The 19,288-nt window shown below is 21.3% G+C and overlaps 1 protein-coding gene across 1 annotated transcript in view; it reads left to right on the top strand.

Annotated features, from left to right (window-relative positions):
* Positions 1-19,288, top strand: part of LOC117167982 (cytoplasmic phosphatidylinositol transfer protein 1) — a 29,608-nt gene that overhangs the window by 3,517 nt on the left and 6,803 nt on the right. The window contains exons 2-7 of the mRNA XM_033353270.1: positions 4,349-4,497; positions 4,582-4,670; positions 7,464-7,471; positions 7,542-7,613; positions 9,507-9,605; positions 13,683-13,838. Coding sequence (XP_033209161.1) covers positions 4,349-4,497; positions 4,582-4,670; positions 7,464-7,471; positions 7,542-7,613; positions 9,507-9,605; positions 13,683-13,838 — 573 coding nt within the window. The remainder of the gene's footprint in view (positions 1-4,348; positions 4,498-4,581; positions 4,671-7,463; positions 7,472-7,541; positions 7,614-9,506; positions 9,606-13,682; positions 13,839-19,288) is intronic.

The raw sequence follows: 19,288 nt of genomic DNA, 5'->3' as shown, positions 1-19,288 counted from the left end.
TTGAAAATTCGTCTCTCGGTTATGAAATTGGTTTTTTTTTTTGGTTCAAAATTCAACTATTGTTTTAAAATTTATATATTTTGTTAAAAACTTGCGTTTCTTTTGGAAAAATACGTGATTTGTTAAAAAATATATGCATTTATTTTCTTTGAAATTTGTCTCTCTGTCAGAAAATTGGTAATTTTTGTTTAAAATTCCAGTATTTTTGTAAAAAAATATATAATGATCAGGGTGGCCACTGGGCCGGAAAACCGGGAATCTTACGAGACCGGGAAAACCGGAAAATGACGGTGAATTTATTTTTTACTGGAAATTTTACAAATTTTCAGAAGAGAAAAGTTTGTCCAACTTTGATCTGAACCGTTTTTTAGACAATCAGTTAAATTATTATTAGTTATTATTATTATTAATATTATTAGTTAAATTATGTTTAGATACTTATTAAATTATATTATTATAAAAATTCGAATGATTTAAAAAGATGTTTAGAAGCTCTGAAAAATTATAAAAAATATAAAGCAGCATATAATTATTTCAAGATTTTGAAATAAAATTTTGAACCATTTTTAATTTTTTACTTTTAATTTAAGAAGTGTTAAGCTTATAAAAAAGTTTAATCGTTCAGTTTTTAATGTTTCTAGCATAAAATTGCTTAAAATTATATAATTTACCAAATTTGTAATGCATTGGTTGATTCTTAAATGTAGAGCTTTAAAAATTTTGACGTAGATTTATATTTTTGGAATTTCTAAAAGCTAAAAAAATTCATTTGGCAGTTGAACTGCATTTAATTTAAAATTTTTTATTTGAAAAGTGTCAGTATCTTCCATTTAATACGTATTAAATTACTGAGCATTTCAATACAATTTTTTTTATTCACAAATTTTTAAACTTCAGTTTCAAAAGACAATTAATTTATTTTTCGTCCGTAAATTTTGAAAAATTTTTTTTTTCGATCCAAATTCCTTTGATTTCAACCATTTTTTACATAATTAGTTAAATTGTGATATTTTTTTAAATTATGATATCATTCAGTTTATAATGCGTAATTCGAAAATCCTTCACTTTAAAAATTTTCCATTTTAGATTTAAAATTTGTAAGCACATTTTAATTTCCAGAATTTAAATACAGTTTCAAAAACTTAAAAGAATTTTAATTTAGAAGCATTTAAAATAGAAGATTTTTGATTAAAAAAAATTTTTAGTTGATCAAATGGGAAGTTCTGAAAAACATTTGTAAATAATTAAAACTTTGAAGAATGTCAAACAACATGTAAATGTTTCAAGATTTTGAAATAAAATTTAGAATCATTTTAAGGATTTTAACACTGTCTAAAATAAGAATAATTTTTAATTTAAGAAGTGTTCAGTTTATGAAAAAAATTTAACCGTTCTATTTTTTATATTTCTAGCCTAAAATTCTTGAAATGATATAATTTTTCTAAAGTTTTCAATGCATTGATTGATTCTTCAATTTGGAGAATTGGAATTTTTTATTGTAGCTTCTTGATTTTTCACTGTGATAAAATAATAAAAACACTTTAAAAATATTTTTTTTTGTCGCTAAAAAAATTAAATACTGATTTAAATCAATGTTTATGTTTTTAAGTGTCGAATTGGTTGATGTTAAATTACTTACTTAAAAATACAACTATTTTTTTGAAAATTAATTATTTTTTAAAACTTCAATTTTGCTTGAAAATGTATCTATTTTGTAGAAAATAGTTTTTTGTTGTTGCAATATCAATTATTTAATTTTTCGCTGGACATTCGACTTTTTGGAAGAATTAAAAAAAAATTCAATTTAAAATTGGACTATTTGGTTGGAAAATCATTTTTGTAATTAGAAAATTAAGGTCTTTTTAAAAAAAGTCTCCGGTTTTTTTTAATTCTACTATTTATTTGAAAATTTACGTTTTTTGTGAAAAATTTATGTATTTTGTGGATAATTGGTCTTTTTTGGTAGTACATTAATTTTTTATTGGAAAATACGTCGTTTTGGGGAAGAATTCATCTTCGTAGTTAAACATAGTTAAACTTATTGGTTAAAAATTCAACTATATTGTTGAAAATTAAATTATTTTTTTGAAAATTCAACAATCGGGTTGAAAATTGATATATTTTGTTGAAATTTGTTCAAAATTTATTATCATTCATTAAATTTTTCGCTTTAAATTCAGCTTTATGTTGAAAATTTAACTCTTTGGTAGAAAATTGATATATTTTGTTAGAAATTGTTTTTTTTTAATATTCATTATTTAGTTTTTTGTTGGAAATTCAGCTTTTTGTTGAAAATTCAACTATTCTTGATTAGAGTTCGATATTTTTTATTCCAATATGCGAATATTTGATTGAAAGATCATTTTTAAAATTTGAAAATTTAAGTATTTTGTTAGAAAATCATTCGTTCTGTTTGTAAATTTAACCATTTATTAACAAATTTACGTATTTCGTGGAAAATTTCTATTTTGTGTGAAATTTGTACTTTTTTGGTGTAAAATTTTTTTTTTAGAAAACTCGTTGTTTTAAAGAACAATTCATCTTCGTTGGTTGATAGTTAAACTATTCGGTTGAATAATTAACTATTTATTAAAAATTTAATTATGTTCTGAAAATTCATATGTTTTATTGAAAATTGTGTTTTTTGAGATATCAATTATTAAATTTTTCGCTGGAAATTCAGCTTTTTGTTGAAAATTAAATTAGTTTTTTGAAACTTCAATTCTTTGGTTGAAAATTTTCTTTTTGAAATATTCATTATTTAATTTTTCGCTGGAAATTCAGCTTTTTGTTGAAAATAAAATTATTTTTTTAAAAGTTCAATTCTTTGGTTGAAAATTTTTCTATTTTGTTGAAAACTTTTTTTTTAAATATTCATTATTTAATTTTTCGCTGGAAATTCAGCTTTATGTTGAAAATTCAACTTTTTGATTGAAAATTTATACATTTTGTTGAAAATTATTTTCTTTTTAATATTCATTATTTAGTTTCTTATTGAAATATCAAGTATTTAAATTTTCGCTGGAAATTTAACTGTTCTTGATCATTTTTGTAATTAGAAAATTCAAGTATTTAAAAAAAAAAATAAACGTTTTCGGTTGAAAATTGCACTGTTTGTTTGAAAATTTATGTATTTTTTAAAAATTGGTCTTTTTGGTAGAAAATTAACTTTTTTAAATTTAAAATTCGTCGTTTTGGGTAATAATTCATCTTTGTAGGTTGATAGTTAAACTATTTGGTTAAAAATTCAACTATTTTGTTTGAAATTAAATTATTTTTTTGAAAATTCAACTGTTTTGTTTGAAATTAAATTATTTTTTTGAAAATTCAACTATTTTCTTGAAAATTGTTTTTTTGTTGTTGAAATATCAATTATTTAATTTTTCGCTGGAAATTCTACTTTTTGGAAGAAGTTTGAAATTTGTGTAATTCAAAATATGACTATTTGGTTGAAAAATCATTTTTGTAATTAGAAAATTCAAGTAATTTGTTAAAAAGTCTTTCGTGTTTTTTTTAATTCAACTATTTATTTGAAAATTTACGTATTTTGTGGAAAATGTGTATTTTTTTGGTGTAAATTAATTTATTATCAGAAAACTATTTTGTTAAAAATTGGATTATTTTTTGAAAATTCACCTCTTTGGTTGAAAATTCCTCGATTTTATTGAAAATTGTGTTCTGTCGAAATATCAATTATTAAATTTTTCACTGTAAAATCAGCTTTTTTTTTGAAAATTTAATTATTATTTTGAAAATTCAACTCTTTGGTTGAAAATTTATTTGTTTTTTTTTAAATTCTATTTTTTTTAAATATCAATTATTTAATTTTTTGCTGGAAATTCAGCTTTTTGTTAAAAATTCAACTGTTCTTGATTAACTGCTTATTTGGAAATTTATGTTATTTGTGGATAATTGATTTCTTTCGTGAAAAATTGTTTTTTTTTCGGTTGATAATTCGTCGTTTCGTGGAAGAATTGTTCTTCTTAGATTGATCATTAAAATATTTTTTTAAAAATTCAACTATTTTTTTGAAAATTCTACTTTTTGCTTTAAAATGTATCTATTTTGTTGAAAATTGCTTTTTTTTAAATATCAATTATTTAATTTTTCGCTTGAAATTCAGCTTTGTTTGCAAAATAATTAAATTGATTTTAGTTGAAGTTTGATATTTTCTTTATATTTATTGTTATTAAACTTGAAACAATTAGAATATTTGACATATTTTTTATTGTAGCTTCTTGATTTTTCACCGCAATAAAATATTAAAAAAAAAAAACAATTAAAAATAGTTTTTTTTTGTCGCTGCGAAAATGAAATACTGATTTAAATAAATTTGGCTATTTTTAAGTATCGAGTTGGTCAACTTTATATGATCGCAAGACATAGCCATGAACAATCAGCAGATGGCGAAGGCGTCGAAGTCGTAGAGAATTGTGAATGTGAAGATCCAGAGCATGGGAAGGGACGATTTACGGAAAAAAGAATTCACCTTTCTAGGTAATTTCATAATAATTAATTTTCAAAAGAAAAAAAAAAGAGGAAGAACTTCAATTTCACAAATTTTTAATGAATTTATTTTAGCAAACTTCCGTATTGGGTACAGTCAATAATCCCAAGGATATTTTATGTGACTGAAAAAGCGTGGAATTATTATCCGTTTACTATAACAGGTAATATTTTTTTCAATTCTTGAATATATTTTTTTTCCGATCAAGAAAATGTAGGAATATTTTTTCTCTAAGAAACGGGCGTCTCGAAAATTTCCAAAGAATTTTTGGTTCTTTTATGCAATGCCATTTGGGTCATTTGAAAAATTACCAAATTTTTGAATAAATTTTTTCAATAAAAATTCAGCTATTTTTTATTTAAAAATTAAAATATTTTTTCGAAAATGCATGCAATTTGTGTAAAAATGGTCTTTTTTAGAAAATTAATCTTAGTGGATGAAATTTAATTTTTTCCACTGAAAATATAACCGTTCCCCTTTTAGTTTAAAAATGAACTTTTCTTATTCGAGATTTAACAATTTAGACGTAAATTTGTCTTTTTCAATTGAAAATTAATTTATTTTCGTTGAAAATTCACATATATTGTTTAAAAAACGAATTGTTTTGTTAAAAATTCAACTATTTAAATTAAATATTCATCATTCTAATACAAAATTTATCAGTTTGCTTAAAAATTAATTTTAGTTAAATGAAAATTGAACTATTAAATTCTTACAAACAAAAAACTGATTGGAAATTAATCCTTTATAGTTAAAAATTAAACCATTTCTATCATTTATATATTATTTTAATTAAATTTTCATTTCTTTAGTTGAAAATGAGCTATTTTATTGAAAATTTGTTTCTTTTTTGCTGGAAAATAATTTTTTTCTTAAACTGAAAATACTATTTCAGTCGAATATTTCATAATTTTAGTTACAAATTAATTTTTTTTGTCGAGCATTCATTTTTATAATGAAAATTTAATTATTCAATTTTTGGTTGAAAAATGATATTTTTTATTAAAGTTTTGGTTTAAAATTTTTTTTTAGTACAAATTATTTCAGTGGAGCATTCATGAGTTAAGGTAAAAAATTAATTTTTTAAAGTAGAAATGTAACTATTCCATTTTCTGTTGAAGATTGATTTTTTCTAGTTTAAAATTCAAATATTTGGTGGAAAATGTGTTTTCTTTGATTTAAAAATTCAATTTTTAGGTAGAAAATTATTCTCAAATTGTCCGCCTAATTGTCACTCTGATTTTCATTCCATTATTTAAGTTGCAATAATGATTTGTAAACTTCTTTTTTTTACTCTTTTATTAGAAGCTTTTTAATATTTTTTGAAGGACTTGAGATTAAATTTTTTTCAACATTTCTGGAAAAATTTTTAATGGTTTACTTTTTATTTAAAAAAAAAAAAAAAACCTAAACAAAATTTAAGTTCCTAGGGAGAATTAAAATAATTTTTCATTTTGATAAATTAATCAATTCTGTATTTAAAACATTTAAACTATTTTTTTCGGAAACTCATACAATTTTTGGAAAATTGATATTTTGTAGAAAATTAATCTTATTGGTTGAAAGTTAATTTTTTTTAATTGAAAGTTTTACCGTTTCTCTTTTAGTTGAAAATTTACCTTTTCTATTTCGAAATTAAACAATTTGGATGTAAATTTGTCTTTTTAAATTGAAAATTCAAGTGTTTTGTTTAAAAAAAAAACACTTTTTTTGTTTAAAACTCAAATTTTTAAATTGAAGATTTATCATTCTAATAAAAAATTAATCAGTTTGCTTGAAAATTAATTTTAGGTGACTGAAAATTGAACTAGTACATCTTTGAAAAAAAAACTTGTTGAAAATAATTCTTTTTTAGTTAAAAATGCAAATTTTATTTAAAATTTAGTTTTTTTGGTTGAACATTCATTTTTTGACTGAAAATTTAATTATTCAATTTTTGATTGAAAAATGATATTTTTTAGTTTTTTGGTTGAACATTGATTTTCTCAACTTAAAACTGAATTATTTCAGTTTTTGTTTACAATTTTTTTGATGAAAATTAATTTTTTAAACTGAAAATGTAACTATTCCATTTTCTGTTGAAAGCTGATGTTTTTTTCTACTTCAAAATTCAAATTTTTTGTTGAAAATTTGTGTTTGATTGAAAAATTGTATTTTTTTTGTAGAAAATTAATATTAAAACGTCCGCCGAATTGCCACCTTGATTTTCATTCCATTATTTAAGTTGCAATAATTATTTAAAAAATTTAATTTTACTACACCTAAGATTAATTTTTTCTTATTCAATATTAAATTTTTTTCAATATTTCTGGAAAAAATTGGAACGTTTTTGGTTTTGTTATAAGAAAATATTTGTATTTTGAGGATTTCAAAATTTGTAGAAAAAGAATATTTGAAGACTGAGACGATTTTTTTTAATTTTCAGGAATTAAAATTTAAATCGAATTTAAGTGTTGAAAAACTTCTAACAAATAAATAGTTATTTAAAATCTTTATATTGGATTATTATTACGTTAGAGATCTTTGATTTTTTTAGTTTCATAATTTTAAATTAATTATTTCAAAATAAATTTTAAAAATTCGTAGTTCCCATAATTTTGCAAGTATCTCTAATATTATTATTTTGTTCATAATTTAAATAATATGTCTGATTTTCAAGATCTAAAAGCTTTTAAAATTTATTTTAGTTTTTGAGGATTCTAAAAATAATATCTTTTCATAGGAAAAATAAAAAGATCGATTTTGGTAAAACTTTGAAAATTACGAATTTTTAAACATATATTTGCCCCGACAAAAAATGAAAAATGTCAGTACTAGACTGCTTTAAATTAAAGTATTTAAGTAAAAATTTAATTAATTATTTTTAAATATAATTATGTAAAAATTTTATTAATATTTTCATGTATATGTAATAAAATTCTCTATTTTTTGTGGTTCGGGACGTTTCGGCTTGCAGAATATACTGTAAGTGTTGAATATTTATTTTATAAAAAAAAATATATATATCTAGAGCTAACGTAAAATTTTTTTACAGTGCTCCATCATTCCAAAATTTCAAATATATATTAAAACACGTTATGAGGATAATAACGGTTCGACAGAAAATGTAAGTTTTTAAGTGTAAAAAATAATAAATATTGATTTCAGGCCTCACAGACCGGTCCCTTTATCCCCTATTTTACTCTATATTTAAGCGTATTTGAAACATTTTTAGATATTTTCTAAAGCTCATATTTTAAAATATTTTAGGGAAAATAAAAAAAAATCCAGGGGGATGAAAGATTTTTTAGGATTTGAAGAGATTTGAAATTAGTTTTTGAAATTTACCCTGAATTCTTATTAATTTATCCTGAATTCTTTTCAATTCTTTGGAATTCTTTAGAATTCTTTAAAAGATTTAAAAGAATTTTCAATATTTTAGTGTTATTTTATCAGATTGAAAATTTTTTTTTGATTAGTTTCAGTAATTTAATCGGTTTTCAAACGAATTTAAATATTTTAGTAAATTTTAAAAGATTCCTAGAAATTGCTTATTTATTTCAATATTTTGAAGCGATTTCAAAGACTTTTAAATATTTTAAGATATTTTAAAAGATTCCAGTGCATTTTCAAACAAAATTAAGCATTTTCAAAGAATTTCGAAGGGTTTTAATCATTTTGAGGTATTAAAATAAGTTGTATTTGTTTTTTAAGAATTTTTTCGAATTTCGGAAGATATGGAAAATGAAAAATTAAACTAATTCATTAAAAATTAATTTTTTTTATTGATCTCTGGTTGAAATTTAAGTACTTTTTTGAAAATAAATTTTGTTATCTAAAATTTTCAACTATTCCAGTAGAAAATTTAACTATTTTGCTGAAAAATAGTTGTTTTTTTCTGAAAAATTAGAGTTTTAAGAGAAAATTTAATTCTTTTATTGTCGGTTTAAATTTACTTTCTCTTTTTTCTCTACAATTGTTACTTTTGTTCATAATGAGTCGAAAAGTAAGCTAGCATAAATGTCGTGAATTTTATTATTCGGGAATTTTATTTTTTGGGATTTTTCAGTCGTCTTCAAAAATCTACATTTTATTTTAAATTAGGCTATCATTTCAAGTTTCAAATTAATTTGGAATCTTTTCGAAACTTCTAAATATCTCTTAAAATTGCTAAAAAAAATTCTACAAATATTAAGTGTTCAATTGTTATTTATATATCCAAATTTTAAGAATTTTTTTTTAATTTGCAGGATTTCCTGATAAATTGTAAAAAAATTCAATTAATTTTAAAAGATATTTAGAAGTTCTGAGTAAATTAAGAAAAAAATCAATTAGAACTAATTTAAAACAACTTCTAGATTTCTCAAGCATTTGAAATAAAATTTTGAAACTTTTCAAGAATGTTTAAACTATTTAAATAATTTAACTTCTACTTTAAAAAATGTTTAGTTAAAAAAATGACAATTTTTCAAAGTTTAATGTTTCTAGCTTAAAATTACTTAAAATAATTAAATTTTGAAGTTCATTGATTGATTTTTTTATTCAGAGCATTGAAAATGATAACGTGGATTTATATTTTTTAAACTGAATCTGAATCTTTGAACTCTATAGTTTATAATAGTTAAAAATCCTAAATTTGGCAGCTTTAAATTTTTTAATTTAAAATTGTTCAATTAAAAACTGTTCGTGTTTTATACGTGTAAATTATTGAGCATTTAAATCAAACATTTTTGAATTAAAAAACTTTCAAACTTCAATTTTAAAAGTGCAAAAATCCGCAGTTCCATTTTGAGTTCTTCAATTTGTATTGTATTTTGTATTATTTCAAACAGAAAAATGTTTAGCTTTAGAGTATTAATTTTTTAATTTTATTGATTGATTTTTTTATTACAAATTTTGTTTTTAAATTCATTTGAATTTTTTTTGAAGTTTAATGATAAATTCAAAGAGACTGTGAGGCCTGTGGTTTGTCAAATTAGAGACTAGAAGATTGTTAAAAATAATTAAAATTTTCTTTCAGTGTTTGGGTCTATCTCCCGTAGAACTTGTACATCGAGAAGTTGATTTCATCGATATTGCATATGATGAAATATCTGCAAAACATTACAAGGAAGAGGAGGTAAATCTGAAAAGAAAATTATTTTTTTTTATATACGGATAGTTGGGAAAAAGTTGTAAAAAATTTCATTCTTTCTATTTCTGCTGGGGAAAATTATTTTTTCCCCTTGTCAAATTAAAAAAATATCAAAAAAATAATGTAGCTACGGAAGGAAAGTTAAAAAAAATATAAGTTTGAATTTAAAAAAATTTTTAAACGAAAGCTTTTTTAATTCACTTTAAATTGGAAAGGGCACTTAATTTAAACGATAAAAGAAATCAAAGTAATAAAAAATATATTATTCGCATCAAACTCTGCCTTATTTAGGATTGCTATAATTTCCCAATTTCTAAATTCTTCTAGGACATTTTAAACATTTTTCAGTTGAATTTTTAAATTGAAAAGATAAATTTTTAACCTAAGAAATTAATTTTTAACTAAAGTGACGAATCTTCAACCAAAAATAGGAATTTTTAACCAAATAGTTCAATTTTCAACCCAAAATATTAATTTTCTATGAGAAAATATTCATTTTCAACCGAAAAGTACATGAATTTTCATCTAAAAAACACCAATTTTCAATAAAAATTAGAATAGTTAAAGTGGTAGAAAAATACATGTTTGAATAAATTAAAATCAATTAATTTTCAACCAAACAGTTCTTTTTTTTATCCAAAAAAATTATTTTTTAACAAAAAAACATTAGAATTCTCAACAAAATAATTCAATTTTAAACCCAAAAGTTGAATTTTCTATAAAAAAGATACAGTTTCAATATAATATATAAATTTTCAACTAAAAAAGATGAAAAGATTATTAAAAAAATATTTAAAAACCAAAACTATAAATGAAAAGAAACGAATTTTCAGCCAAAAACATTAATTTTTAATCATTTTGACGAATTTTTAATCAAAAATATTAATCTGAAACCAAATTTCATTTTTTACGAAATACATGAATTTTTAACTAAACAAATTAAACGGTTTCAATTTGAAAGTCTTAGTCTTTAAACAAATGTGAAGGTGTGACTGAAAGTTTATAAACTATTTTAAACTTAAGAATAACTTCATAAAAATATATATTTATAATTACAGGATTTTATTAAATTTAAAATATTGTTTCAGTCTAAAATGTTCAATTTTTAACCCATTCAATTTGAAATTTTTAATTAAAAAAAGATTAATTATTGAATATTTAGCAATATTTGAATTTTTATTTAAGACAAGTAAATTGAAACCAAATATTTAAAAGTGAAGAATCTTTCACTGAATTGTTTGACATAGAAAACCTGGAATTGTTAAAATTCCGAAGAGCCTTTAAACTTTGAGCGTTACAATTTAATTGTTACATTTGAAAAATGCTTCATTTGTAAGTGAGATTTTGTTATCTTGTTGTATAATTTACAAATGAACATTTGTAGAAAAAATTTGAGTAATTTTAGGAGATATTTAGGAGTTTTAAAAAGATTAAAAATTATCATGAAAATTTTAGAAAGTTTTCTTAAAATATTCTAGAATTTTTTTTGAAAATTTTGTTTAAATCTAATTTTTTGTTTAAAATCTGCGATAATCTACGTTTTTAATTTAACATCAGGCTATCATTTCAAGTTTTACGTTAAGTTTGAATATTTTCAAAACTTCTACATATCTCTTAAAATTACTCAAATTTCGCCTACAAATAATAAATGTTCAATTGTTATTTAAATATCCAAATTGTAAAGAATTTTTCTAAAATTTGCAGGGTATTCTGAAAATTGTAGACAAAATTTAATTAATTTTGACAGATATTTAGAAGTTCTAAAAAAATTTCAAATATAATTTTAAATTTAAAACAAATTTAAAACAACTTCTAGATTTCTCAAGATTTTGAAATAAAATTTTAAACCTTTCCAAGGATGTTTAAGCTATTTAAAAAGAAAATAATTTAATTTCTAATTTAAGAAGTGTTCAGTTAAATTTTTAAAAAATTTTCAATATTTATGTTTCTAGCTTAAAATTCCTTAAAATTATATAATTTGGAACATTTTAAAGTTTATTGATTGTTCTTTTAATTTAGAGCATTGAAAATGATAACGTGGATTTATATTTTTTTATATTAAAAAATGTTAGTACCTTCAATTTTATATACGTAAATTATCGATCATTTGAAAACCAAATTTGAGTGCTTTCATTTGCAGCTCAGTTTTTTTTAACTCAAGTGGAAAAGTTCTTAGCTTTAGTAAATTTTTCTACCAAAAATATTAATTTTCTACGAAAAGAGTCACATTTTCAACAAAAAAGTAAATGACTTTTCATCTAAAAAAGACCAATTCTTAACAAATATTAGAATAGTTAAAATTCTAAAAAATACATGTTTAAACAAAATATATAACGAATTTTCAAGAAAATAGTTTGTTTTTTTTTCATAAAAAAAAAGAATTATTTTTTAACCAAAAATAAGAAGAATTTAATTTGTAATTAAAACAATTATTTCTCAACAACATCAAACATGGATTCTTAACAAAGTAAATCAATTATAAACCCAAAAGATGAATTTTCTACCAAAAAAGAGTTAATTTCAATAAAATATATAACTTTGCAACAAACAAAAAAATAAATTTAGAACCGAAATTAGAATACTTTAATTTTGAGTCAGAAAAGTAAATTTTAAACAACAAAAAAAAACAGTTTTTAGACAAATGAATTAATTTTCAACAAAATAGTTCAATTTTTAACCCCATAAATTAATTTTAAACCGAAAAGATTTTTAGCCCAAAAAAACAAACTTTTAACCAAAAATGGATGAATTAAATTTTTAGTAAAAAACTTATTTGTCGACAAAAAATAGAACAGTTACATTTCCAGTTAAAAACATTAATTCTGAATAAGAAAAAATTAATTTTTATTCAAAAAGATAAATTTTCAACTAATAAGATGGATTTTCTACCAAAATAGACGAATTTTTAACCAAATATTTCAAATTATACAGGAATATTCAACGAAAAAGAGGAACTAGTCAGATAAAAACTGAAATATTCTCTCACAAATTCAAATTTTCAATAAAATATAGGAATTTCAAAGCAAATATTTTAATTTTCAACTTAAAAACTACAATTGGCGAGGGCTTAAAACCCTGTTTTCAGTTACATTCGAATGTAACTGAGCACAGGGCCTTAGGGCCCTCGTCAACATAAAATGATTACGCATTATTTAAACTAAATAAAAACTGAAGTTTGTAAAAAAATTACTTTTTGTTGTTAAAGATTCATAATTCTAATCGAAAAGTTAACTGTTTTGTTAAAAATTCAGTTTTTTTAGTTCAGATTTATTATTATTTTTTTTAATTAGGAATGTAATTATTCTATTTTTGATTGAAAATTCAATTTTTCGGCCAAGGATTAAACTGTTTTGTTAAAAGTTCGTATTTTTACTACAAATAACAAATAACGTAGATTTGTATTTTTTTATATTGAAAAATGTTAGTAACTTCAATTTTATACGCGTAAATTATTGAGAATTTGAAAGCAACATTTTTTAATTTAAGACTTTTAAATTTCAATTTTAAAAGTTCAAAATTTAACAATTCCACTTGCAACTCAGTTTTTATTACCTCAAGTGGAAATTTTTTTAGCTTTAGTGCTCCATTTTTTAAATTTCATTGTCCGTGAAAAATGTTTGCGAACCGGGAATTTATTTCGTCGATTAAAACGGCCACCCTGAATAAATATTTTTTCTTCAATTTTCAAAAGTTTTTTTTTTGTTTTAATTGATCAATAAAGTTTTTTTCGCATTTTTACATTTTTTTAAATTCATTTGATCTTTTTCCATTCATCTTGAATTTACATGAATTTCATCGAATTCTTCTCGCATTCCTTAAATTGCTCTAAATTAATTGCAATTTCATGAAAAACAATAGGTTTTTTTTTGTTTTGATTTTTTTAAATTTAGTCCTGAATTTTTTTCCCCTTTGGGCGGTAAAAAAGTACCCTATGAGCGGTCCCTATTTTTTATCATACAGGGACTGTGAGGCTTGGAGTCGAAATTTCACAGCTTTTTCTCAACGTTTCTGATGATTTTGAAATAATAAAAATTCCGAAATTTCCATTAATTTCTTTGTCAGGATCCCAAGTTCTTTCAGTCAAAAAGAACGGGTCGAGGTCCTTTGATAGAAGGTTGGAAAGACACAACCCAGCCTATAATGTGTTCCTACAAAGTAGTAAATGCTTCCTTCGAAGTTTGGGGACTGCAAACTCGAGTTGAAGAGTTTGTGCAAAGGGTACGTCAACAAATGTTAATTCATTTTTTTTCTCTCAATTCTGCATTAATTATATTATTTATAGTGTTCTAAAGAGTTTAAGTGCTCGGAGAAATTCACAGGGACATGAGAATATGATCGACATTTATCTTTATTAATAATAATTACATTATTTAAATTTCGCATTAAAGAGCACCTTAATAAATATATATTTTATACCAAAATAATTGAATTTTCTAAGAGGAAAGACAAGTTTCCAACAGAAGAAGTAAATTTCCAAATGAAAAAGATCAATTTTCTAGAAAAAAATGGAATAGCTGCATTTTTAGCACAAAAAATTAATTTTCAACGACATAAAAAAGAATTTTTAACGAAATTTGATTCATTTTTAAGCAGAGAAATTAATTTTTAACTAAAATTATTTTAATTTGTTAACAAAAAAGACAAATTTTCTACAAAATGGATGAATTTTCAATAAATAATCTAGTAATTTAATTTCAATTTAGAGAAATAAGTTTTTAAACAAACCAAAAAGTTTAAATGCTTATCGAACAAAACGAAAAAATGGACGGAAAATTTAGAAAACAAAATTGCAATAAAAAACTCATTTTCAACTAAAGAAATAAATTTTCAGGAAAAAAGTTATTAATAATATTAATACAAAAAAGATTTTGATTCCAAATCAATTTTCAACAGTAGAATAGTTGAAGTTTTAGTTAAAGAAAATAATTTCCAATAAAAAACAATAATTTTCAACCAAAGAAATGAAATTTCAACTAAAACGATTAATTTTCTACCAAAAAAGAAATAATTTTTAACAGAATACATGAATTTTTATATATTTTTTAATCGAATTTTTAAATTTTTCAATTTTAAAATCAAATTTTTAAAATATTTGTATTTGTTTGTATTTGTATTTGTTTGTATATGTTTATATTCAAATATTTTAGTTTTTAATCGAATTTTGAACCAAAAATGTTAATTTGCTACAAACAAAAAAAAGACAAATTTTCCACAAAATGGATGAATTTTTAACGAATAATCTAATTGTTTGAATTTAAGTTAGAGAAATAAGTTTTTAACTAAACCAAAAAATTTAAATGCCTCTAAAAAAAAAATGGATGAAAAATTTAGTTAAAAAAATATAATTTTCAATAAAAAACCTAATTTCAACTAAAGAAATAAATTTTCAAGGAAAAAACTTTTTTTTACAAAATACGTGAATTTTAAACCAAAAACGTTATTAATAATATTAATACAAAAAAGATTTTGATTCAATTTTCAACTCATTCAGTTGAGTTTTCAGATTAAAAAGATAAATTTATAACCTAAGAAATAAAATTTCGTCTAAAATGATGCACCTTTATTAAATAAAATAAAATTTTAACCAAATAAGTATTTATGTCAACGAAAAGTGGAATAGTTGAAGTTTTAGTTAAAGAAAATAATTTCAAAAAAAAAAAAATTTCAACCAAAGAAATGAAATTTCAACTAAAAAGATTAATTTTCTACAAAAAAATAATTTTAATAAAATACATGAATTTTCAAACAAATATTTTGTTTTTTAATCGAATTTTCCAACAAAAATGTTAATTTTCTACAAACAAAAAAAAGACAAATTTCCCACAAAATGGATGAATTTTTAACGAATAATCTAATTATTTGAATTTAAGTTAGAGAAATAAGTTTTTAACTAAACCAAAAAATTTAAATGCCTCTAAAAAAATGGATGAAAAATTTAGTTAAAAAAATATAATTTTCAATAAAAAGAAACTAATTTCAAAGCAAAGAAATAAAATATCAAGGGAAAAACTTTTTTTTACAAAAGACGTGAATTTTAAACCAAAAAAGTTATTAATAATATTAATACAAAAAAGTAAATTTTTCTTTTTGCATTGAAAATTCATTTATTTCGTTGCTAATTCACATGTTGTTAAAAAATAGACTTTTTGGTAGAAAATCGACTTTTTTTGTAGAAAATCTGTTTTTTCTTTGAAAATTAATCTACTTATTTGAAAATTCTTCTTTTTGGTTAGAAATTCAAGTATTCCAATTAAATATTCATCATTTTAGATTAAACTTAATCTTTTGGGTTTGAAATAATTTTACTTCGTTGAAAAATAAACTCGTTTGTTGAAAATTATTATTTTTTTAATTCTATGATTTCGCACTAATAATTAAAAAAATATATGTCAACAAATTAAATAATTTACTTGGCTACAAATTCTTAGCATTAAAAATGGTCAATTTTACACATTTTCTCATAGAAATCACTTTCGATCGAATATTTACCGTTGTTGCACTCTCTTTTTTTTAATTTCGGAAAAAGCATCTTGATTTTTTAATTCTTTTCTTTCAAATCCCAGTTTATATATTTTTTAATTCTCGTTTCATATAGAAAATTCCTTGTCCGAAGGGAAATTTTATTTCTTCACCAACTCCCTTTTATAAAATAAAAACAATAATTATTTTAATTTATAAATGATTTATATATGTAAATATATATTTCAAAATACTTAACTTTATATTTAATTTTCTAATATTAAATTACATGTTTTCATGAAATTTTTTTTTGGATTTTATGAGAATCCCAGAATTTATTTTAATTAATAGAAAATTGCATTTTTTCGTTAACTTTTCGGTTGAAAATTCAACTCATTTTTTTTTTAAGTTTGTCTTTTTTATTTTAAAGTTTACCTGCTTTAGCAGAAATTAAATCTTTTTTTGATACTGAACTATTTCGTAGAAAATTTACTTTTTGTTTAAAATTTATATTCTGATGTTGAAAAAGGAACTGAAATATTTTCTGGATCAAAGTTTCACTTATAAAAAAAATTTGTTTTTTATTACAAATTCATATTTTTTAACACAAAATTGATCTTTTTTGGATAAAAATGCAAATATTTTTATTAAAAATTCATCCTTTTTGGTTAAAAAAATTCGCCTTTTTGGATTGTAAAGTCAATTTTTTCGTAAAAACTTATTTTTTTGTTACAAATGTTCAATTTTTGATGTTACTGAGTGAACTGGAATCTTTCTTGGATGAAAACTCACCTTTTTTGCAATAAAAAACTCTTCGGCTTCAAGATAAATTTCATATTTTTTGATAATAATGCAACTATTTGCTAGAGAATTCCACAATTTTCTCATAAAATCATCCTTTTTGGTTAAAAATTCGTCTTTTTAGATTGAAAATTTCATTATTTTGGTATAAAATTTAACAGAAAATTCAAATTTTCTTTGAAAAATTTATCTTTTTGATTTAAAACTTCATCTGCTATAGAAGAAATTTCATTTTTTGTTAGAAAATGTAACTTTTCGGTTAAAAGTCGTTTAGTGAAAATACTTTTTTTTTAGAATTCTTTTTTTAACCGAAAATGTAACTTTTCAATTTTTTAAGATTGATCATTTTTAATTAAAAATTTTGTTTTTTTTTGTTGAAAAATTATTTTTTATTTTGAAATTTCCTTTTTTTGCGTAAAAGTGCATAATTTTCGTGTAAAATTAATTTTTTGTTGAACAGTCATATTTTTTGTTTGAAAATTGAATTTTTATAAAGAAAATTTGTCTTCTGGTTTGAAGGTTCAATAATTTAGATAAGCTTTTATTTATTTTTTGAGTGAAAAATGTTTATTTGCTGGAAATTCGTCTTTTTGGTTTTAAAATTCTTTTCCTTTGTTGTATAAATTTCATTCTTTTCTTATTAAAATATAAACTATGACACTTTTTCGCTGGTAATTTGTCTTTTTAGGTTGATTGTTTGACTATTATGTTAAACATTCAAATATTTTGTTAAAAATTCCAGTATTTGGTTAAAGAGTTATCTCTTACAGTAGAAAAAAACGTCTTTTTTTTGTTTGAAATAAATTAATACATATGAAAAATTTTAATTTGTATATGAAATATTGTAATTCCTGAATATGTCTGAATTAGAAAATAATTTATATTCAACCGCTGAAATAACCTGAACAATCAAAATATTGCTAAAAATCTTAATTTCTCGGGAATTTAAAAGAATTTAAGAAAATTTATGATTTTTAACAATATTTATATTTTTCAGGTTACATCAGCGATTAATTATAAATTTTCATAGTTTATATTTTAATAAAAAACAAGAATGAAATTTATAAAACAAAAAAATTTTAATTTAAAACCAAAAAGACGAATTTCCAACAAAGACAGATTTTTCACGCAAAAAAAATAGATAAAAGTTTATTTAAATTATTGAACTTTAAAACCAGAAGACAAATTTTCTTTACAAAAATTTCATTTTCAAACAAAAAATATGAATGTTCAAGAAAAAAATAATTTTCCACGAAACTGATGCATTTTTGCGCAAAAAAAGGAAATTTCAAACTAAAAAATAATTTTTTTACAAAAAAAAAACGCGAATTTTTAATTAAAAAATGTCAATCTTAAAAAATGGAAAAGTTCCATTTTCTGTTAAAAAATTAATTTTGAACAAAAAAAAAGAAGTATTTTCCACTAAACAGTTAAATTTTCATCCAGACATCTTCTGTAATTAGTTCAAATATCAAGCAAAGAAGAACGACTTTTAACCAAAAAGTTGAATTCTCCAGTAAATAGTTGCATTTTTATCAAAAAATGTGAAATTGTGGTTACAAAAAAATTTGATTTCTCATCCAAAGAAGATTCCAGTTAACTCACTAACATCAAAAATTGAATTTTTGTAACAAAAAATCAGTTTCAGCGAAAAAAATTAAATTTTAAAGCCAAAAAGACGAATTTTTTCAACCAAAAAGGATGCATTTTTAACAAAATAGTTAAATTCTCTACTAAATAGTTCCATTTTTATTTAAAAAATATTAATTTTGTACTAAAAGTGATGAATTTGTAACAAAGAATATTTTTATTTTATAAGTGAAACTTTCATCCAGAAATTATTTCATTCCATTTTTTAACACCAAAATATAAATTTTTAACCGAAATTTAATTTTCTACAAAACAGTGAAGTTTTCAAGAAAATAGTACAACAGCTTAATTTGTAACCAAGCAGTTTCATTTTTATTACAAAAAAAAATTAATTTCTGCTAAAGCAGGTAAACTTTAAAATAAAAAAGACGAACTTAAAGAAAAAAGAGTTGAATTTTCAACCGAAATGTTAACGAAAAAATGCAATTTTCTATTAATTAAGCTATTATACTATTTTTTTGAAAACTTAACTTTTTCATAGAAAATTTACTTTTTATTCAAAATTTATATTTTGGTATGGAAAAATGAACTGAAATATTTTCTGAATTAAAAAAATTCGTCTTTTGAGATTGAAAATTCAATTTTTTTCGTAGAAACTTATTTTTTTTACAAAAATTTAAGACAAATCTCATTTTTCTTGATAAAAATGTCACTATTTGCTAGAGAATTCAACAATTTTTTAAAAAAGTCACCCTTTTTGGTTAAAAATTCGCCTTTTTTGATTGAAAATTCAATTTTTTTTGGTAGAAACTTACTTT

This window comes from Belonocnema kinseyi, chromosome 1, assembly GCF_010883055.1.
Source record: "Belonocnema kinseyi isolate 2016_QV_RU_SX_M_011 chromosome 1, B_treatae_v1, whole genome shotgun sequence".
In the NCBI taxonomy this organism is placed as follows: domain Eukaryota; kingdom Metazoa; phylum Arthropoda; class Insecta; order Hymenoptera; family Cynipidae; genus Belonocnema; species Belonocnema kinseyi.
This window is presented reverse-complemented; position numbering and strand designations above follow the sequence as displayed.